The 23314-nt window shown below is 39.1% G+C and overlaps 1 protein-coding gene across 1 annotated transcript in view; it reads right to left on the bottom strand.

Moving 5' to 3' along the window:
• The window catches only part of PAPPA2 (pappalysin 2), a 326265-nt gene that overhangs the window by 227064 nt on the left and 75887 nt on the right, over nucleotides 1-23314 (bottom strand). Inside the window, 5 exon segments of the mRNA XM_027868368.1 lie at nucleotides 1046-1350; nucleotides 1352-1536; nucleotides 6865-6986; nucleotides 11368-11560; nucleotides 14086-14379. Of these exon segments, the coding sequence (XP_027724169.1) occupies nucleotides 1046-1350; nucleotides 1352-1536; nucleotides 6865-6986; nucleotides 11368-11560; nucleotides 14086-14379 (1099 nt within the window).

The raw sequence follows: 23314 nt of genomic DNA, 5'->3' as shown, positions 1-23314 counted from the left end.
TCATCATACTTCTAATTACCCAACTTCACAACCTCAGAGTCACCTTCAACCTTTCACTTTCCCTTACTCCCCACATCCAATGCATTGTCATGTCTCATTGAGCTTGTTTGGGAAGTGTATCTTGCATCCATTTCCTTCTCTCCACTCACATGCATACAATAGTAATAGGGCCTTTATCACCTCTTCCCTGGACTCCTGCAATAACCTACTAAGTGGTCTCCCTGCCTCATGTCTCTCCCCTCTCCAAACCATCCTCCACATAACTTAAAAATCAATATTCCCAATGCACAGATCTGATCATGCCACTTCCCCCCTCAAGAAGGAGGCTTCTCTTTGTCTTTAGGATAAAAGCTAAACTCTTCTCTTCGTTTTCTTTTTTAAAGCCCTTTCCAATTTGGCTCCAATCTACCTTTCTAATCTTATAGCATATTATTCTCCTCTATATATTCTATATTCCAGACCAGTTTAACCACTTGCTGTTTTTCATATAAGGCATTTTACCTCCCATTTCTTTGCCTTGACCTAAGCTGTCAACCCTGCCTAGAATGTTCTCCCTCCTCTTAGAATACTGAGCTTCCTTCAAAACTCAGTTCAAATGCTGTCTCCTCCACAGAAACTAATACTCTTCCCCTCAGAAACCACTTCACACTTACTATCTATATTTTCTATTTTTTTGTCTATGTACTCATTTTGCCCCCCTCAGTAGAGTGTAAATCCTTTGAGGTCTGGGACTGTCTTTTGTTCCTTAGTACTTAGTGTAGGAGACACTTAATAAATTCATGTTGAATTGAGAGTAAGCTCCTTGATAGCATTAACTGTTCAGTTTGGGCTTTGTTTCTCCAGCACTTGACACACAGTAGGTGTTTATTAAATGTCTACCAAATTGACTGTAAGCTCCTTGGAAGCAGAGACTGTTTAATATTTGTTTCCCTAGTACTTACCATAGCCCCCTAGAACATAATAGGTGTTTAAAAACTCCTAAAGAAAGAAAACCATAATCCCATTGGAAACACTAGAAAAACTCCAAGACAGTTTTCCAACTCACTTATCAGTGAATTTCCGATGACGATGTGCCACCATGACAGGGGAGTTGCTTTTAAATGGGGGATCCCGAAGGATCTGGTACTTCACAGGCCTGCAGCCAGAGCATAGTGGGCTATGAGGCTTAGAGGTAAGGAGAGCTGCATCAATTTCCATCCTCTCATCAAATGTGTAGACCTTCACTCCTGAGACTTTCCATTCAACATTAAGTTTGACAGTGAGGGGAGTGTCACAGAAGGCGTCCAAGGGTCCCAGATGAATAGATTCATGGTTTTCCATTAAGACCTCCATGTCAAAGAGAGCTTGGGGGGGAATCCATGGAGAGGTAGGTGATCCACAGTGTAAGGGTATCTGCATGGACCGGATGGAGGAAGAGCAGCTCCAGACTACAGCCTTCTGCTGGACAAGGGACAGTCATGTTCATATGGTACAGATGGAGTTCTGGACTCCAGGCCTGTAAGCTTGGCTCACAGGGTTGGTCCACATCTGGGGGCCCTAGGAAAAGGCAGTGAGAGGGAGGAGTGACAAAAAAAGAAGACAATGACAAAAAAAGATAAAGAATAAAATCCTGTACTTGTGTCAAGCACTACTCTCACAGGTCAGCTTGGCTGGTTAGAGCCTAGTGCTAATGAGGATAAGGATATGAGGTCATTATATTAATATAGTACATAACCCTATATCTAGTCCAGTATTCTAATAGATCTGTGTGTCAATGGAAATATCCCCTCCACCTAGGCAGATTGCAAGGCAGGCAGGGTATCATAGATGGAGAGCTGCCCCAAGCCAAGATCAAGGTTCAAGGGGTTCAAGTTGTACCCTATATACTTCCTGTGTGACCCTGGGCAAGATATTTAACTTTCCAATGCTCTTATTGTTGTTGTTGAGTCATTTCAGTCATGTCTGATTCTTTGTGACCCCTTTTGGGGATTTTCTTGGCAAAGATACTGGAGAGGTTTGCCATTTCCTTCTCCAGCTCATTTTATAGATGAGAAAACTGAGGCAGAGTTAAGTGACTTGCCTAGGGTCACACAGCTAGTAAGGGTCTGGGGCCAGATTTGAACTCAGGTCTTCCTGGAGTCAGGGCTAGTGCTCTATCCACTGTGCCACCTAGCTGTTCCAGGCTCTAGGCAACTCTAAAAGACTATAAGTTGCATAGATGGTGCTATCTTACATTGGTAAAAGGGGTTTTACTCATCTGGGAGTTTCCTGTGTGGACCAAAGTACTAGTCTCTATCCTTATGCAGATCACAAGACTGTACATCTATGCCTGACCTTCCTCAGTATTCCTCATCCATGTCCTCTTACAAATCCCCCATGATAGGTCACCATATCTACCAGACATACTGAGGTCTAACTTAATCAATAAGCTCTAAATATGTGTCCTTGAAAGGGCAGAAGGGAATAGGTCAAAAGAATGGGAATGCATCGGCACAAATTCTAGGTTCAAAAGCTAGGTTAACAAGCTAGCTTTTGCTAGGTTTGATGTCCTTAGGGAAACCAAGTTATTTTAAGTACGTTATAATTTTTGGATATAAATGGTTATTTACATATTAAGTCCCAACTAAAATCCCACCTTCTACAGGACACCTTCTCTAACCCCTCTTAATTCTTGAGCCTTCCCTCTATTACTAATTTTTCCTTTTATCCTATGCATAGCTTGCTTATGCACATTTGTTTGAATGTTTTCTCTCCCATTAGGTTGTGCATTCCATTAAGGACAGGAACTTTCTTTTGCCTATTTTTGCATACCCAGCACTTAGCACAGTGCCTGGCACATAGTAGGCACTTAATAAATATTTATTGATAGATTTAAAAAGTATTAATACTAGTCTAGCTGCTGCAGTGTCAACACAAATTCCAAGTCAATGAAGTTTAAACACAATGCTTTCTGAGTCTCTCCCCTCTCCCCAGAATTTCTTTCCGGTTCTTTAGATTCCAACTTGGCATCTCACCCAACCATGAACACTGGTTCATAACCTGTCTTTGCTACAGCCTATTTTTTTAGATTGGTTTTAAAGTTCTCATTGTTGTGCCATTATGCTATCTGTGAGTATTTCCCCAGGGAAAGCTGGGGGGGGGGGGGCAAGAGAAATAAACAAGCATTATCAAATGAAAGTAAAATAGACATGTAGTTGACAAGTTATATATGCGAATGAGCATAATTGGCTGGAGATGTGAGACCTATAATGTCACCATTTTAAGGAATCCTCAGTGTGGAAACTCCACCTACCGGTTATACGTTAACAACTGAGAGTCTAGCAGATTATCATTTTTGAGAATTGCCTGAAATGCTGAGAGATCAGGTGACTAGCCAAAGGTCACACAATGAATATTTGTCAGAGGCACAATTAAAAGTCTTCTTGGCTCAAAGGACAGTGCTCTGACCATCACGCAACACTGCCTCACTAATATCTATAAAGGAATACAAATCATAAAGCTTCAAGAGGTCATATATGCAGGAATGATCCATGGAAGTGGTTTTATTTTCCACTCCACAAATGCATATGGCCTTAGTAATTCAGGATACAAAATTTCAAAAGCAACACACAAAACACTGCAAAACGTTCTCAGATAGTTAGTACAACTTATGATACATCCCATTCTACTTGGTATTCTAGTGATTTTTCTAGTGACTTGTATTAACCTCTCCCTCTCCATCTCTCCATCTCTCCTTCTTTCCCTCTCTCCCTCTGTCCCTCTCCCTTTCCCTCTTTTCCTCTCTTCTTTCTCCTTTTCTCCCTTTCCCCTCTCCCTCTCCTTTGCCGTGTCTCCCTTCCTCTTTCTGCTCCCTTCCTCTCTATCTCTCCCTTCTCTGTCTCTAACTCTCCATCTATCTCTGTCTCTCTCTGTGTCTCCTTTCCTTGTCTCTCTCTGTCTCTATCTCTGCGTATGCCCCTCTTGACTAGATCTCCCCATCTCACCCAGGCTGGTTGTTCAGCAGCCACTCTCGGACCTGATCCAGCTGCTTATTGGAACACGAACTTTGTTTTTTCCAACCTGAGCCAGTCCGCCCCTCCTTTGGCAGCCTGACGACTATGCTCTGGGAGGGCTCATCGTATTGGTGTGAGACTGAACTTAGTGCAGATACCCAATTGGCCTAGTACATTAGAGCTCAGAGCTCTCAAGTTCAAGCGATCCCCCAGCCTAAGACTCCCCAGTAGCAGGGATTACAGGTACGTACCCTCACGCCTGACATCTCTCCTACCAGTTTGTTAACTCTGTGGGCAGGGACTGTGTCCTATTCCTTTTAGTACATGTCCCTTCCATAGTACCTAGCACATTAGTAGATTATTAATGGTTGTTGAATGGGGCTGAATGAACTATGATGTTACTTATAAATATTTCCATGAATTTGGTTCTGAATATGGAATGTGCCAATATTTCATCATCTTTAAGCTTCTTTTTCCATAATTGTTGTTAATTTTTTTTGTTTTTATATCATCTACATTTTCCAATATATTCCTTCCCTACTCATCTCAGAGAGGCATCCTCTATGACAACAAATAATTTTTTTTAAAAGAAAAATAAGCTCAGCAAAACTAATCAATAGTTCAATAACTGTAGTGTTCCATACCCATAGTTCCCCTACCTTTTCAAAGAAGTGGGTAAAGTGTTTTAAGGTATTTTTTAAAGTACTAGGTCATGGTCTAGAGACCAGCAAATTAGGAAATAGTACTATTGGTCCCTATTGAACTGAAGCCAGGTTTATGAGGAAGGTCCTTCTTAGAAGTCAGAAGGCTTGCCTCACCTTGAGAGCCCTCTACCCTGGAACTTGCTTTCCTGACTGGGTAAATTAATCTTTAGCTGTGATTGCCATTTCATGGGAGGCTCCAGCTCAACTCACTTTCTAGACTTCTCCATTTCTTTGCCAGTAGCCTTGCTCCATATGGGTACCCCTCTCTTGCTTTCCATCTCCCCCTTATGATTTGTCTTTCTCTTTTAGGATATAAGTTCCTCATGGGTAGGAACTGTCTTGTTGGCTTTTATTTCTATCCCCAGTGTTTAGCACTATGCCTAGCACATAGTAAGTCCTTAATAAATGCACATTTTGGACACTAAAAGGGAGGCCAAGGAAACTAAAGTGCTTTGCCCCATACCACTCAGCAGGCATTAGAATTCAGAGTTTCTCCTTACTCTTACCTCTTGTTGGTGTGTAGACCCAGAAGATCTTTGAATTTTTTCCCAAGAATTAAAAGATAAATAAAGGGCCAGAGAAAGAAACAGGTCCTAAAACATCAGCACAGGACAAACTGTTTGCTACAGAAAAATGGTCTTTCATGAAATGCCAATCTAAATTGTTCAGATACCCTGCCAGTGCAGAGTTTATGTTCCTTTTTTCCATTCTTCTCAGAAAACTCTGATTTAGGATATTGTATACAGTCAATCAAGGCTTTTACCTCCTCCAGTCTTCTTCAAGGTTCTTTTTTCTTGCACATAAAAAGTGACAATTTTTTGAACACTTTTAGCTGTTGGACCATATTAAGCTCAATCTTTCTCTGTGTGATTTGAGAATACAAGTCTGTCAAGAGGTAACTATATCTCTACCAACGCTGTCTCCAGTAGCAAACAGCACAGTGGTTCTTCATGAATGATAAAAACACAATAATAATGGTAATGCTGATGCTGACGATGTAATGATGCTGAAGATGTGATGAAAAAGAGAGCACTAGTAATGTCTCCCTTTGGTGAGAAGGATTCAGAAAAACATGAAGAAAAAATAATGAATCTTTTTTTTGGCCTTTCTCCTTTGGAAGGAGAAAAAGATTCCCTCTGTAAAGTGAGCTAATGGATGCTAGTATATATGTGAGTGAAGTGGGGAAGGGGGATCACGAAAGTGACAGCTAAAACATTTTCAGCCTTTAGGGAGCCTGGCTTAAATTATGTCTCAAGTACAGCTAGTTCCCAGTTAATAGACTCATAAATACCATAGATCAGAACGAACAGTTTGGAACACCTAGTTCATCCCCATCGACTCCCTCCAACATAAGAGTGTCCCCCTATAATGTGTTTTCCATTACTTTCTTGAAACAAATGACTAAGAAGTAGGACTTCACTGTTTTGTGGGTCAGGCTGTCTCCCAGATATGTTTATTATTTATGTTAAATATTATATAGCTACATTCATTTAAACAATTATATAGTATATTGAGTATATTATAATGTTGTATAATGGCTAGAGAACCAGCCTTGGAGTCAGGAAGAACTTGTTTAAAACCCTACCATTGACACATACTATCTGCATTGTCTCAGGAAAATCACTTAATCTCTCAGTTCAGAGGGAGTTTCCACACTGGGGTTTACCTATACTGATGAAATCACAGGTTGAGGCCAAAATGTCTTATGTTATATTTCTTGAAGTATAATAGAACAAATAAAATGTAATATAACAATATTTATAATATATAATATAATAATATAATATGACAATGTTTAGCCAATAGTTATGGATACACAATTCAATGTGCCCATCCTAAAGTTACTTTATGAATACTCCTACCCCATTGCCTTTCCAAGACACTGAGAGGGACCATTCTTCCCTTCCATCACTGTCACTTAGGACATCAAAATAATCTCTACAGGCAGTCTTTCAAAGAAGTTGCAATTGTGCATCAATTACCAAAAAAAAAATCTGATAATCACTCATTCAGCCTTGCATCACTTAAATTCATAAAGGAAGAAGCAGGTCAAGGAGGTGAAGTGTTTTGTCCCAAATTAAGACTAAGTCCAACCCATTCTCTTACTCTCCTGCTCATCTGCAGGACCAGTGTCATGGTTCTGGCATTCGCTAGTGTAGGGCCAAAAGTGAGAAGCTGCTCAGTTTTACCTACTGCTTCCTCGGGAGTCCAGTAACCTGAAGAGTCACACACACGACGTGAAGAAGCAGAATGGACATATTGGCGGAAAGTCCCATCTTCTGTGCACACTCCACACAGACTGCCAGCATCCCTTAGGAGGAAGAGAGAGGAAGGGACACTCAAAGACTAGAAGACCAAAAAGGAGGAAAGCATGAGAGTCCAAAGCCAAGAGTGTGAAGGCAGAGACCCATTTATTACCCCATTCATTTCCTCCTTGTTTAGACTTCCCTTCAGCACGATTCATACCAACATAGAAATCTAAAGGTCATAAAGGAGAAATCAGTTCTAACCAAGCAGCCAGGGGATAAGGAGGAGTTAGTATTGTAATTTCATTAAAATATGAAAAATTGTAATTTGTTTCTTTGCAACATAGGCTTCCTTCATCGCTAATGACTCTGTTGTGGAGTCCAAAAGCTTCTTGTGTTCCTCTTGATGTTAAAAAAAAAGAAAAGAAAAAGATTTCAAAATAAGATTTAGATATTTATATGACCATATTAATTTTCATAAACCTGAATTAATTTTCCTAAATGTAAGCTCCCTATGGGTAAGGAGCAAGTGTTCTTTGTATCTCCTTTACCACCTCACTCATGCTTTGAATAATTTTTTTTGGAGGGGATGATTCAGTTGTTATAAAGAACTACTGGGAAGAAAACTCCCTCTATTGAGGCATATAACCCTTGCTTACAGAACTTCCTGGGACAAGTGTCTTAATCTGTCCATGATCCAGTTAAGAGTTGGAATTTGATTCCAGGTCTTTCTGTGTCTTTTTATATTATTTTTTTTATTTATTTAATTTTTAATTTATGAAATAAAATGAGCATTTCCATAACAGTAGAATAATAAAAAAGGTAATTGCACGTGAAACTGCAAATCTACTATGTATAATTTGCTATTCCTTTTAAATATATAATAAATTTATCATGTAAATTTCTTTTTTTTCTTCCCTCCCTCCACCCCTGCCTTCGAGATGGCTACCATTAGACACAAGTATGTATAATGCTAGCTCTCTATCCACTGTCTTGCTGCATCTTGCCTTAATAAAAGTTGTTGAATTAACAACATATTTATGTGATGCTTTCTAGTTTTCATAGAGTTTTCTTCAGAACAAAGATTATATGAAGTAGGTAGTGCAAGTATTACTTTTCCCATTTTACAGATGAAGAAGTTAAGGCTCAGAAAAGCTACAGTGTTTATCCAGAGCCAGAATCTGAACCCAACCTCTTGATATTTAGTACAGAGCTTCTTCTACCACTGACCTCTCAGCAGTGATCTATTGAATGAATTCCCCTGCTGTATTAAAATACTCTCAACTACTAATGACATTGACCAAATAAAATGAATGCAGTAGCATAACAAGTCCATATTCTGGGCCACCAAGAAAGGGGAAGCTAGCAGTAGCTGGAGGTCAGGGAAGTAGTTCTTGAGGGCTGTTCCCTCAAAACTGAACAGTTTCCCCAGACACAGTGCAGCTGGGGATGGAAACAGGCATTAAATCAGAACAGTTCCCCAGCGTTCTGGGGAAGCATCTCTCTTAGGGAAGATTTCTGACACTCTGCTGGAATGTTGGTATACACAGTTTAATAAGTTCTGGTACTCTGCTCTTTTTGTAATTAGTGGAAGATTTCCATAGGCCCCTCACTTTCCTGGCATTGATACTCATTTTCAATGGCCACGAACTCATCATGTTTTCTTGGATACATTTGGCCTTTCTTCTTGCTTGTATGCGTAGACAGGGCCCCCTTATGACATGAGAATTCCAAATACCAACTAGGGATGGTAAACACAGTAGCCTGCCCCACGTAAACTCCTGGGGATGTGACGTGAGTCTATAACCAATGAACATATCAGGAGATCTTGAAACTACAACCCCTCAAAGCGATGTAAGAAAGCAAATGGCTGTCTTCTCAGCCAGCAGCTTGTGGCAACCGGGTGCTGATGTCGGGTTTGTCGTCAGGTTTGTACCGGAGAGAAAATAGAAAGATTAAATTGTTTATGTGTGCTATGTAAACGGATGTAAAATTCTGGTTTGTGTGTGTTCCTACAGGGCTTGCTCTTCAGTCTGCCCAATCCAAGCTACACAAAATCACAGGTGCAGAAAGATACCCCTCGCCCCATCACATAAGAGAGATGCATGTATAACTAGCATGTGATGACCTTATTGTTCATACACTAAGTGACTCTGGGTATAGATAATATGTGTTCATATATACATATATTAATACATAAAAATGTTAGGCAATGATTCTTCCTTCTAGTTTTATAATTATTACCCTTTCCTTCTCCCCAGGGATTGCTACAGGGATATCATAAAATTATGAAAAAAAATTCCCCAGACAAAATTAATTTTAAGTTACCTTAATCTACAGATGAATTTTTCTAACATATATACATCATGTATGTATATAATAGATGTCATTTCTATAGTGATTTAATGTTATAAAGTTTTATATGCATTATCTCACTTGATCCTTGCATATATACCTATACCAATACAAATATATACATATGTATGCATGTATATAGCTATATCTATATATATATATATACACACAAAAAACACAGATAGACACATAATAGCTCATAGGTATCAATATAGCTGAAATTTATATTATACTTTAAAGTTTGCAAAGCATATACATGAAATTTAATAAATATATATAACTATATATACTATACATAGTATACTATGTATAGTATATAGTGTCTATAGCACATATACTAAACATAGTATGTACATAGTTATATAGAGCTATCATTTATATAGTTATATAAATATGATATATAATCATTATATGTAATAAAAACATAATTGTAGTTTTTAGTATAAAGTATATATGCATAACTATTTATAGTTTTATATATATAAATACATAGTGTAGAATATAGTATATATATATATACCCTACATGATTGTGGTATATACTTATATATACTACACAGTTGTAGTATAGTTATTTATAATAGTCATATTATATAATGAAAGTATGTTTATATATGAGATCTTATACCTCATTATATGTGAATATACACATATATATAATAGTATTTTTCTCATAACAACACTGAGGTAAATCATATCATTATTCCTATTTTATTGATGGGGAAACTGAGGCAGTTAAGTGACTTGTACAGAGTCCCATAGCGAGTGAGTACCTGAGGAGGAATTTAAGCCCAGGTCTTCCTAACTCTACCTCATAGGATTCTGAAGGGGATCAAATGAGAGGGATGTGAAAAAAAGTACTTTAAAATACAAAAGCAGCATAAAAAGGAAGTTATACCACCAAATGGAAGCTGTCAATGTGGAATCAAAGTGATTGTCACCTCAAGAAAGCTTGGGGAAAGTACCTTTAGGACTTTTTGTTACATCACAGTTGCCTTCTTCCTCCCTGACTCTCCTCTCACATTCAAACTCATGTAGCATTTGACTGTAAGGAATTCTATTCAGGTACATCACATCCTTGCTTTGTCTTGGTTACAGTAGGGAGTAGAGCAAAGCCAATCTTTCCTCCCAGGGGAAGTAGTCAATTACTGATGTAGTAGATCAAGGCAGTTCCAAAAAGCATCCTATGACCACCAATTTTGCCCAACCTCCTGGGCAAATAACCTCAGTCAGGTTTCTGGGTTTTACCTTAAGACTTTGATAACTGTCAAGATGCCAATAATTTTGGGAGGGGCCACATTTTAAGTTATTGTCAGTCATTAATGTCTCAATACAAATAAAAGATCCCAGGGTGGGGTTTTGATCATAGTGAGAAGAGTAAAAAGGACATTACAAGCAAAGTGCCTGGTGGGAATGTGGAACATCCAGGATCTCTGAAAGGAGCAAAGTCCTGAAGAGAAAGCTTGGGAACACCAAAGGAAACCACCTACTTCCCAATTCTGCACAGAACTGAACCCTATACTGTGCTCTCAAACTCAATATTTGTCAGGGACTGCCTCGAATTTTTTGTGCAAAATATACACACATCCCACCAGCACAGCCAGGAGGAAGGATCCCTATTTTTCTCCTCTCTGACATTAGAGTAGTAGCTGGCCACTTCCCTCACTGAGAAGGTAGTGACTAATGCCTGGCAATTGGCAACTACACTTCAGAGCCTGCCAGTTCATCCTCAACACCTTCCTCAACTGCTGGACAACCACAGCTGTCATGCCAGATGTGACATTTTCTATATGGGTGTCCAAAGAAATGCCTGTCAGACATCCTCCCAGAAAAATGAGCACATGTAGTGAGCTGGCTAGTCATTTACTAAATGAGGTCAGATCTGGGACTGGAGTAAAAATAAGGGTCAAGAGAGTGTTCTGGAGCTTACTATGTGACTCATTAATTTTTCACTGGTACAATTTGGGGTTTTCCCTGTGCAGGCACACAGGAAACCTTCATTCCCCACTACTCTCCAAAAAGGAAAAAAAAAATCTAATCTATTACCCCTTATAACTACTCTCTCCACCCCACTCCCAAGCACTGATCTCACCTTTCATACAGAACTCCACTAATGGGAGGGAGCCAGTGAATGGTGAGGGAATCTTGGGTCTGTCCAATGACCATTGGTGGAATTGGGATGGGGGTGGGTCTTTTGCTGTCACTCCATTGTTGATACACGAGATCCAAATAGCAATGCATACGGGCCACTTGGTTTGGGGTGAAGTGATCAGTGCAGTCATCATCTGTGAATGAAATATAAAAGAGAGACAAAGAAAATAAGTTGAGAAAGATAAGTGCTGCTACATATTAAGTAGGGAATCATTTCCAAATTATTCCACTAGAGGAAGATAAAATTCAAATGCCCCCAGGCTCAGAAATTGGTCTGAATGGACTGCTAAATATTCAAGAGACCACGAGATGGCAGTGTTTCAGCACGTGGCTTCTCCATGTGTGACCACTTGTGATGTTGAAGAAACCCTGTTTCTTGTCCAGAGACTCTGACAGAGTAGGGGAGAAATGTTGCAAGAACCCGAGACAAGGAATAAGGCCCAATGCTACTGATGGAAGAAGAAAGTGGCTTACTTTTGATGAATCTCCTATTATAATTAAGGAGAATTGTTACTACATTTGAAACATTTCCTTTATTTCAAAACTCTTTCCTTTTCCCTACCTGCAGATGAGTTTCCTGGGTGTTTCCCCAGAGGTGCAAGCCATGAGTCTGTCTTCCTTCTGGCAGCTGCCAAGACTTGCTGGTTGGGGGAAGGGGTGGGATTTATTAACTAGGTGTACCTGGATGATTTGGCAATACAGAACTATGTGAGAAAATTATTGCTGGGTCACAGAGGTAACCAGGTTATCAGCTATCTCTGTAGAACTGCTTGATTATAAATGTCATCACCAGTGTTTGGTTAAAGTGTTTTTCAAAGGAAAAAAAAATTAAGACCCAACAAAAATGCAGGCAGAAGCATTCCTGTTTTTTGTTTGTTTCGTTTTGTATTGATGTTCCTTAAGAAAGTACCCCTGCTGGGCAGCTAGGTGGCGCAGTGGATAAACTCTAGCCTTGGAGTCAGGAGGACCTAAGTTCAAATCTGGCCTCAGACACATGACACTTACTAGTTATGTGACCTTGAGCAAGTCACTTAACCCCCGACTGCCTCACCAAAAAGGGGAAGAAAGAAAGGATGAAAGAAAGGATGAAAGAAAGAAAGAAAGAAAGAAAGAAAGAAAGAAAGAAAGAAAAAAGAAAGAAAGAAAGAAAGAAAGAAGGAAAGAGAACCCCTGGACCTCACAGAAAAACTATCCCTTCTACAGAAGACTTTCTTGGTAAATTCTCCTTTACCCCAGAGGTCAGAGTGACTATGGGCATCAAAAGGAATGCCTCAAGGCTGTTCTTAACCTAAGGTTATGTGTATGCCTGAGGAATACTAAGAGCAAGTATAATCTTCCTAGTTAATTATGTTAGTAGCTCAGTGGATAGAGCACTGGGCCAGGAGTCAGGAAGACCTGAGTTCAAATTTGGCCTCAGACACTTACTAGAGGGGTGAACCTGAGCAAATCACTTAACCTCTGTTTGCCTTCATCCACTAGAGAAGGAAATAGCAAATCACTCCAGTATCTTTGCCAAGAAAACCCCATGGACAGTACAGACCATGGGGTCAGGAACGGTCAGGTATGACTGAACATCAACAACAGTTATGTCAAGGCAGAGCTGAGGCTGGAATATGGAGATAGGGGTTAGGTGGAGGAGAAACTAAAGAATATGGTTGGCCTGAGAGTCAGGAATACCCAAATACAATCCCAATTAGAAGAAACAAATGGACCTTGAATTAGTCTATCTTCAATGTACGCACTGGATTCCTTCCCTATTTCTGTCTTTATGAATGCTTTAAGCTAACTTCAGATGCCACATTCTCTTAGAATACTTTCCCATGTCCAAATCCTTTAGTGTTTTCTCCTTCCCCAAATTACCTTGCATTTATCTATCTGTGTACATTTAATGCCCTCTTGGTTAGAGTATAACTCCACAAGGGCAGCAAATTATATGTTTTTCCCTTTGTAACATAGCACTTAGCATAATAGCTTGTACTCAGTAAGGGCTAAATAAGTGCTTGTTGAACTGACTTACCAGTAATCTTGATCTGGTGGCAGTTTTACGGTGAAAAAATGGGTCTTCAACTACTATTGGGAAATATGTATTTGGTACATTGATGCAGTTTAAAGTAAAATTTTAAAATGCATTTAAAGACATTCAAGTTTTGATCTTAATAGAATTTTCATTTCTTCCTTAATGAATCACAGAGGACAAATAGAAACTGAGATTAAATAAATACAAGGGGGATCCCAAACCCTTTTACATTCCACTGAGTTTGTTTTAGACTTGATACCTGAAGAGAATGAACAACATCCAGTGCTTTGCACATAGTAGGCAGTTAATAAGTGATTACCAATTGAATACCATGGAAGCACTGTATCTCAGAATGTGGGAGAATCCTCAAGAGGTCCTAGCCTGACAAACTTGGTCAACAAGTATTTATTCTCCTTTGAAAGATTTGCAGGGATAGAGGTTCCGATTTCTCCCTCAGAATTAATCTTGCATCACTCCAGCAGTGTTTCAAATTTTTCAAGGATACATAGAATAAAAGCAACCCCTCTCCCCCTGTCTTCCCCCTTCCAAATTATTTCTACCTCCTACCTTCCTTCCCTCCCTCCAAACGATATGTTCATGAGACAAAACAAAGATGGAGATGTTCTGGTCATTTTCTATTACCTGTATAGCTCATGTAGTTGTTGAATGGTGTCCCAGAGAAGTGGTTTTGGCCACAGGTGTCATTAGTAGGTTCTGGGTCCTGGCACAGCTTACTTTTGGGTGTGGGGGCTGTGTCAGCACAAAGATCTCCTGTGTCCATGGTTGGTGTAGTCTCTCTGCAGGGATCATCACAAGATTCCCTTTCGCTGACCCCTTTGAAAACATGGTACAGCCCCAAGACATGTCCTACTTCATGGATCATGATGTTGGTATGGCCGGGCATGCCATAATAGGTTGGATTGAGGACCACACCACCTGCAAGAGAAGGTATGAGGTACATCCTTGAGAGAACATGCCATCACCTCCTTCCCCAGTGCAAAATACTTCCTGATAAATTTCAGCTGCTAAATTTTAGCCTCCACAAAGATAATTAGACTTTTTATGACTCCTAATGACAGTGGTGGGGAAGCAGCTAGGTGTTGCAGTGGACAGAGTGCTGGGCCTAGAGTCAAAGAGACATGAATTCGAATCTGGCCTGAGATACTTACTTGCTTGTGATCTGTGGACAAGTCAACTTCTGTCTGCCTCAATTTCCTAATCTGTAAAATGAGAATAATAATAATATCTACCTCCCAGGGTTGTTTGAGGATAAAATGAGATCATATTTGTAAATGCTTAATTCAATATCTGGAACATAGCAAGTATTTAATGAATGCTTGTTTCTTTCTTTCCTTTGTGACCCTGGACAAGTTACTTAATCTCTCTGTGTCTCAATTTCCTCATCTATAAAATGAAAAGGTTGGATCTGGTAGTTCCTAAGGTTCCCTCCAGCTCTAAATCTATTATCAGTTGACCTATTACCCACCTTTCTGCCCCCAAGACAACTTATCATTTAAACAATAATAATAAATGATGGTGCCAGTATCAGCACAAAGAAAGGAGAGTAAAAATCTGTCCAAGTGTCTCAATGCTTATCCATTTGCTCCTTCAGGTACATTCAACATCCAAATCTCCCTTCTTCCACTCACCACTTTGACCACTCCTAGGAAGAACACACAGTCTCAGCCTTGTCATTGAGTAGTTAGGTGGCACAGTGGATAGAGTACTGGTCCTGGAGTAAGAAAGACTCCTCTTCTTGAATTTAAATCTGGTCTTAGACACTTACTAGCTGAAGTGACCCTGGGCAAGTCAGCTGACTCTGTTTACCTCAGTTTCCTCATCTGTAAAATGAGCTGGAGAAGGAAATGGCAAACCACTCCAGTATCTTTGTCCAGAAAATCCTAAATAAGATCGCCAAGAGTCAGATATGACTAAAGTGACTAAACAAATAAATTTATCATCTCAATTCTCAATTTTAAAAATTCATCATCCTCTAAATGGAATGTTGAAATTCCTTGAAAGCAGGAGGGTTTCAATCAATGTCATGAGTGTTTATCACTGCCTTTTTCCACTACCATGATCACAGTCATCATCATTATCACATTCCACAAACAATTAGACTTTCAGCACTTCAAATAGCCATCTCAAAATGTGTCTTAGGAGAGCCAAATTCAGGGACCAGATGGGTCTCTCCAAGTTTAATTTCCCAAGTTTAATGTTAAGTGCCGCGTGTCACTCTATGTCTGTTTGTCTCTCTGTCTCTTGTCTCTGTCATTAGAAAGCAGGGCAAACCTGGAAGCCAAGTGGTTCTTCATCTTTAAAGAAAGCCCACCCATTCCTCAGGAGAGAGGGAGGCAAGGAGCATATAGACTGCAGGATCACCGATTTATACCTGAAAAGGTCATCAAGTTCAACTGTTCAGAAGTTGAGGCCCAGAAATGCTAAGTTATTTACCCAAGGTTATTCAACTTGTAAAAAATGGAGCTGAGATGTAAACCCAAGTCCTCTGACTACAAAATCCAACACCAAACTTCCTCCTCTCCCTTGCTGGTCAGCAAACAGCTTGCCCTCTGGACAATTCAACCTTGAGTGTTTCCAATCAAGCTCTAAAATCCCTGTGGTAATCTCTGCCATTTGTACAGGAAAGAGGCATGTGATTTGTAATCACCAGAGAATACACCAGGAAAGAAAAATACTAGAAATAAAATATTTCAAAGGCAAGTAAAGGGATAGTATAAAAAGAGAGTGAAGTAAAAAGTAACAATGAGCTGTCATAGAGAAGCCTTACAGCACTGGCCTTCTGGTCAACTGCTGAAAGCAATAGTTTGGGTTGGAAATGTATTATTTGCCAGTCTAAGAATATTGTCCTATGAAAGAATTCTAGGACTTTTTCAAAAGAATTTCTTTTTCATAAAAGATTCATGGAAAGCAAGAAGCAGAGAAGTCAGAATAATGTATGTTTTCAACCATCCAAGATTACTCTTTCTTCCAGTGAGCTGACCTAAGCACCAGAGTAAATGACTGGCAAATGTGTCTGTAGCTACAACTATTAACAACAAAAAGGCATGGGAGTTGAAAGTAAATCAACAACCACTTGGTACAACAGGATCCCCTACACACACTTAGTATCTCATCTCATCTCATCTCATCTCTCTCTCTCTGTGTATCTGTCTGTCTATCTGTCTCTCTCCCTCCTTCCCTCACTTCTTCCCTCCTTCACTCCCTCCATATAGATACATATAGATCTCTCTATCTGTATGTATGTATGTATGTAAATATATGTATATATGTTTACACACATTCATACATACAAGTGTGTTTCTGTGTGTATATACATATATATTTTTAAAAAACCCATCTTGATCTCATAGCATAATCAATAAAAATCAGTTTCCATCTACTTTTGCAGATTAATGACATCAATGTTAATCTCCTCCACAGTCTCTCTCTACCTCTCTTCTCTGTGTTTGCTTACAGTTACAAAATCTGAACTGTTAAAAAGTAGTGAGTTCTTCACTGAAGGAACACACAGTCAACCATGAACATCCTACAGCACACTCAAAAACATATATGCACAGAAGGAGGGATAAAACAGGAAAGGCACATTCATAACTCAGAAAAATTTTAAAGTTATAATAAAAACAAAGTTTAAAAAAAACAGTCTTCTCAAGCCAAAAACAAGTCTGAGTGAGGCACCAAGGGTTGTTGCCCAAAAACTAAAAAGAGGAATGCATGCAAGAACTTAAAAAGCAACAAAGGATGAAAAAGCTCCAAACAATAACAATAAATAATGAATGAATACTAAAACCCCAGAAAAAGATTACTCTGCCAGCCATCCCATATGATGAATTGATTCATTTCAATTGTATTACTGATATTCTGAAATAGAATACTTCCACCTTTAAGGAAGAATCTGCAATTCTTATTCGAGAAGCAAAGTTACAGACACAAAGAGAAAAAGCTGCTAGGGAGAACATGTCAAACTCTACTTACTCCCTTGTGGACGCCTGACCAAAAAAGTCATATTGTTCACATCAATGATTAAATCAATTTGGGATGGCTTTATAAAATTATTACCTACTCCCCACAATCTCTAAAGACATTGTTCTTACCCTTAAGGAGGGTTCAGTTTAGACCTTCTACTATCTAGTATCCTTTTACTCTACTTAAGGTAAACTTGAATGACGTCAACTTTTCAATGGGCATTCTGTGGTTGTATATTGATTCTCGCTAAAACAAATGAACAAATTTAAGGGTACTGAGTAGACTATACTTTTTTGGTCTTCTCCATTGTTAATTCTGGAATAACCATTATTGTCAAGCCTTACAGTTAGGGCTGAGCCTAATTCATTTGTTATTAATTTAACTTAATTGAACAAAAGTTGTTAAGCATCAGTCAGACATTGTACTAGGTACTGAGGATATAAAGACAAGAAGATGAATTGTTCCTATATTCATAGAGATTCTATCCTACTGGGGGAATACATGTAAATAAAATACAAGGCAATGAAGGGAAGAATAGGTCAAGATCAAATGAAATGAAATGGGAATTTTCATAAAGGAAAAGAACACTGAATAAATCAATCAGAAAAAGATTCGTGGAGGACACGTCGTCTAACATGAAATAAACATTCTGAAAGGTTGAGCTGAAGAAAAATATATTCTAGGCTTGTGCAAATGCCTGGAGGTGGGAGATGGAAAATTTATAGTCTGGTGACTAGAATTTAAAATGTGTGAAGAGGAGTAATGTGAAATCAGATTGGAAAGTGTATGTGGGAGCCATAATGTGGAAGACCTTAAATGCCAGGGTAAGGAGTTTGTATTTTATCCAAGAGGAAATAGGGAGCCACACAAATTCTTTGAACAAGAAAGTGGCATGTGCAGATGTCTGTCTTAATATTATTACATTAATAGCTATGTGAGGAATGGATGAGAGTAGAGGGAAATGAGGCAAGGAGATAAATTAGGAGGTTAATACCACAGTTCAGGTGGGATGTAATGTGGGCCTAAATGAGTGAAGAAAAGGGCATAAATTCAAGAGATGCTATGGAGGTAGAAACAACTAGAGTTGGCCACTAATTAGGCCTGTAGATAGAGAAAGGATGACGCCTATGAGCCTAGGTGACTGGGAGGATTATGGTGACCTAAAATAAAATGGGAAATTTGGAGAAGGGATAGGTTGCATACATTGAGTCTAATTTGCCAATAGGATATACAAGTAGACATGTTCAGCAAGCAGTAGGAAATGTGGGCCTTAAAGTTCAGAGTTAGGAGTCATTTGCATAGGCATATTTAAATTATTAATTTGTTCAAAAATGTTTTGAGTACCTACTATCCATAAAGATCAATGCTAAGAAGAATGACACTGCCTTCCTGGAACTGATAGAATTCTATGGGGACATAATATACAGGAATAAGTGGGAAAAGATACTTGATAATATGGGACATGAACCATGGATAGATTAAAAATAGTGTTATAGAAATTCAAATGAGGGAACGATTCCTTGATATGTGATGTGAATAAAAAATCACCAAGCTGCCCTTGATGAGTTAAAATCACCAATCCCAATTATACTACATCCCATTATACTGAAAGACCTGACAGAGTTCATCACTGAGCAATTGTCAATTATCTTCAAAACATCAGGAAGAATGGAAGATGTGTCACAGAACAGAAAAAGGATAGATTTCTCTATTTCTCCATAGAACAGGAAGACTATAGTCTCCAAATTCCTGCTCCAGTGATCCTGACTTCAATTCCTGGAAAAATTAGAGAACATAGTATCAAAGGAATTATTAGGCAACATTCCACAAAAGAAGTGGTTATCACTAAAAATGAATATGGCTCAGTCATCATAACAGAATAATGTAATTTCTTTTTATAAGGCTACTAAATCGGTAGACCAAGAAAATGCTGTAGATATAGCCTACCCATATTTCATTGGAGAAAGCCTTTTATAAGACGATAGATATAGAGCAATATGTGGCCAGAAAGGCCATCGAGTCTAACCCCCTCACTTCACCGACGAGGAAAGTGAAACCCAGAGAAGTGAAGTGATCTGGCCAGGACTACACAGATAGCATGTGGCAGAATGAGGATTCTAGCTAAGTTTCGTGGACTCTACGTCTAGTTATCTTTCAACTGAACCACAATAGAGAAAGATTCCAGTGGATGCAATGGAAATGGAAGGCAAATGGGAAGTGACTGGGAGAGAGTATGGAAGAGCAATTGAAAGAATCAGTGAGGACAGTAAGCTGGACAGTTGAGATAAATCACCATCACTGTTGATTTGTTTAGGTAATCTTCTCATCACCTGTATATCTTGCATGGTGTGAGTCCCCAGTATGGGTGGCAAATCAAGGAAGTAAGGGAAAAAAGTTGGTGCCAGTGGGAAGATAGCTTGGGAAAAGGGAATGATGATATTAGTACCCTGGGTGTAGGGTGCATGGAAAGCAAGGCAGGGCAAAGACTCTGGCTTGTGGGGTGGTCAGATGTAAGCTACATAGGGATATGAGTTAAGAATTTTCAGGAAATTGGGAAGAATAGCTTTCCTCAGAGTCTCTCTGTGCCAGTTGGGCACAGTTGAGATCACCCAGTACTCTTTTGGTCTTTACCTATCCTATGTAACATTTTTTTTTGCTGCCACTTGAATAAAGTGACAGATGGAATGCTTTTCTAATGTGCAAAATGACATGAAGATTTGAGTGATAGCTAGCAGGCTGGATGACATAGTCAAGATACAAAAAACAAAATCTCAACATGCTGGAGCATTTGAGCCAAATCTAATAAAAAGAAATTTAGTAGGAACAAATGCAGAATCTAACGCTTGAGTTCCAAAAATCAACCTGTCTAAAAGCAGGACAGGTATTACTAGATAGTACTTCCTGTGAAAATAATCCAAGGATTTTAGTGCACTTCAAACTCAACATGAGTCAAAAGGGTGATATGGCAGCCAAAGAAAGCTAATACACCCTTAGCCCACATGGAGAGGAATAGTGACCTATGGGAAGGGAGGTGATAACCTTTCTCTACTCTTCTTTGCTCACATGCAGAGTATAACATCCAGTCCCATGCACCACATTTTGGAAAGGGCACTGATAAGCTACAGAACATTCCAGAGAAAGTGTGAATGGGAGGATGAATGACCTTGAGATCATGTCCAAATGAATACTGGGTGAAAGAACTATATGCTTTGCCCATGGAGGCTTGGGTGGGGCATGAGAGCTGGCTTCAAGTATTGAAAGACTGCTACATGGAAGAGGGATGAGAAACCCAACTCAGACTCTGCAAGGTCATTATTCTGCAAATTGTAGCTTTAGGAATTATGGAAAACTTCAGGGAAGAGATAACATGTGAGATGGGCCATAAAGAATGGGCAGGAGTTGGATGAGCATAAATAGGAAGGAGAAGGGCATTATAGGAAGAAGGAAGAACACAGAGAGAAGCATGGGGACGGAAAAGGGATACATGTGTTTAGGGACCAACATAGTTAAATTTCACTGATGTGTGGGTAAGTGTAAAGTGGTGTAATGGGAGATAAAGTAGTTTGCAGTTAAATTATTGAGAATCTTAGTCTTACCTACTCATAATCTCTGAGTAAATGAACCCAGAGCTATCAGGCTCAGAAACAGAAAACCTTGGTATGTTCCTAAAACACATGCTTTTTCCCTCCATGCTTCTAGTAAGCCCAAAGCACAAAGATACCCAGGAAATTGAAGACAAGGACATACCTGGGGTGGGGGAAAGTAAAGACAGAATTAAAGAATAAATGTATCTCCCTCACTTCATCAGAAATAAATCAGTACATTGATGACAAGCTTCTCTATACCCAGAAACTGAGTGAAAAGGAGAATGCAGTGATACTCAGGGAGCCTTGCTAGGAGGGGCGATATGAATAATAGTTTTTACCAGTATTCTTTCTCCTTCCCTCAACTATGAAACAATCAATCAACATGTATTTATTAAGGGCTTTCTATGAGGCAGTTCTTATGTGAGACACTGGGGATATAAATACAGCAATGAGACAGCCCTTGCCTTGGAGAAGCTTATGTTCTTATCAGGGTTTCCTTAGATCAGGGATTATTTTTCTTCCTATATGCCCTGGAAGGAAAAGGGCAAACTAAAGTTGTCAAAACGGGTCTGCCATAACAGTAAAATCTTGATGACAATAATAATAACTGTCATTGACCTTACAGGTTTCAAAGAACTTCCCTTACATTATCTCACTTGAGCCACATGAAAAATCCCAGAAAGTGAGTTCTATCAGTATTCTCTCCATTTAAGAGATGAAGACACTCAAGTTCACAGAGTGACTAGCTTATATTGGTCTGAGCATCCATAGTCAGATACACCATAACTTGACTCCAACACAGTGATGTCATTTTGGTCCTCCTCAAGAATGAAAGACAATAAACAAACAAACAAACAAACATATTCATCATTATTGTGATAGTATTCTGCCAGGTTAGCTATCCTTGGTAGTACAAGTGACACTGAGTCACCTTTTAGCTGTTTGGAATGTAGGCACATGATACCACCACCGTGTGAGGGCACCTTGCTGCACTTGATGAGTTAAAGTCACTAGTACAAAAAGACTATATCCCAGGGTAATTTGAACTGTGGAATTATGGAGGAGATGGAATTTGAGACAGATAGCCTATTACTTTTTTTTCTGTGAAGTACAAGATGAGGAATTCAACAAAGTGGAGGAGAAAGGACATGGGAGAATGGGAAGAGTATCGGATTGGGAATCACTGGTCTCGGTTCAAATGCTGGTTCTGCTGTTTGCTCCTTGTATGACTGGGCAATCACTTAACCTCTATGAGCCAGTCGCCTCACTTGTAAAATGAGTTGGTTGGACTAGATGGGTCCTTCCCCCTCTAAATCTATAAAACTATAGAGTGCCAGTTTTTTGTTTGTTTTTTTTTGTTGTTGTTGTTTTTGGGGGAAGAACATTTGGAACAGTCATTGTGAGAAGTGTGAGCATTAAAAGCAAAGAATAAAAAGACCAACACGGCACCATGACAGTCCTTTGAGACTTTTCACAAAAAACTTGTCACCTATATAAGAAGATTTACTTCAATGGGTCATTTCTCTATCATGTTAGCATGAGATACAGACTTGAATCTTGCAAGCTGAAACTTCTCTGGGCCTCAGCTGCTTTATCTACAAGATGAGGGACAGGACTAAATGATTTCTATGTCCCATTCCTCTTCAGAGCAATGATGCTACTTTTCCATGCTCCTTCCAACTCTAAAATCCTAGGACTGTAAGTGCAAGCACTATCATCTCCATTTTATAGATTAGGAAACTGAGGTTTGAAGAGCTTAAGTGACTTGCCTAGCTTAATTGTCAGTATATAGAAAACACTAATGCATCAGTAGGAGAGTGGGTCAGACTCCATGATCTCCAAGTTTCTTTCCAGTACCATGATTCATTCATAATATGATAAGTAATTCTTCAGAAAGAAAACTTTTTTTTTAAAACCTAGAAGGCAATTTTATTTCTATGAGCCTATGTTTTTGTTATCTTAAAATTTGACCACTACTTTACTGTCTCCCTGAAAATACTGTTGAAGGGTAAGGTGTGTCAGTTGGATTGGAAGGGGGAAGTACCAACATATTAACCACCAATTTAATGTAAACCTGGCTTCAAGGCTGGAGTATTTGCATAAGACTCATCTCATTGGTGGAAGCCACATTTAGACAACCCATGTAGACATAAATAATCTAGATGAGCAGTGTACAGACACACAGTATGAATGAATTAATTTATCAAATAATTTTTATCTTTACAGCAAATGTTTATGTGTGTTCCTCACATATAATATAGTTTCTCCAGCAGGAAAGCATTGGTTGCTGAGTGGGGGTG

The sequence above is a fragment of the Vombatus ursinus genome, unplaced genomic scaffold (genome assembly GCF_900497805.2).
Source record: "Vombatus ursinus unplaced genomic scaffold, bare-nosed wombat genome assembly UNPS02014789.1, whole genome shotgun sequence".
NCBI classification, from domain to species: domain Eukaryota; kingdom Metazoa; phylum Chordata; class Mammalia; order Diprotodontia; family Vombatidae; genus Vombatus; species Vombatus ursinus.
This window is presented reverse-complemented; position numbering and strand designations above follow the sequence as displayed.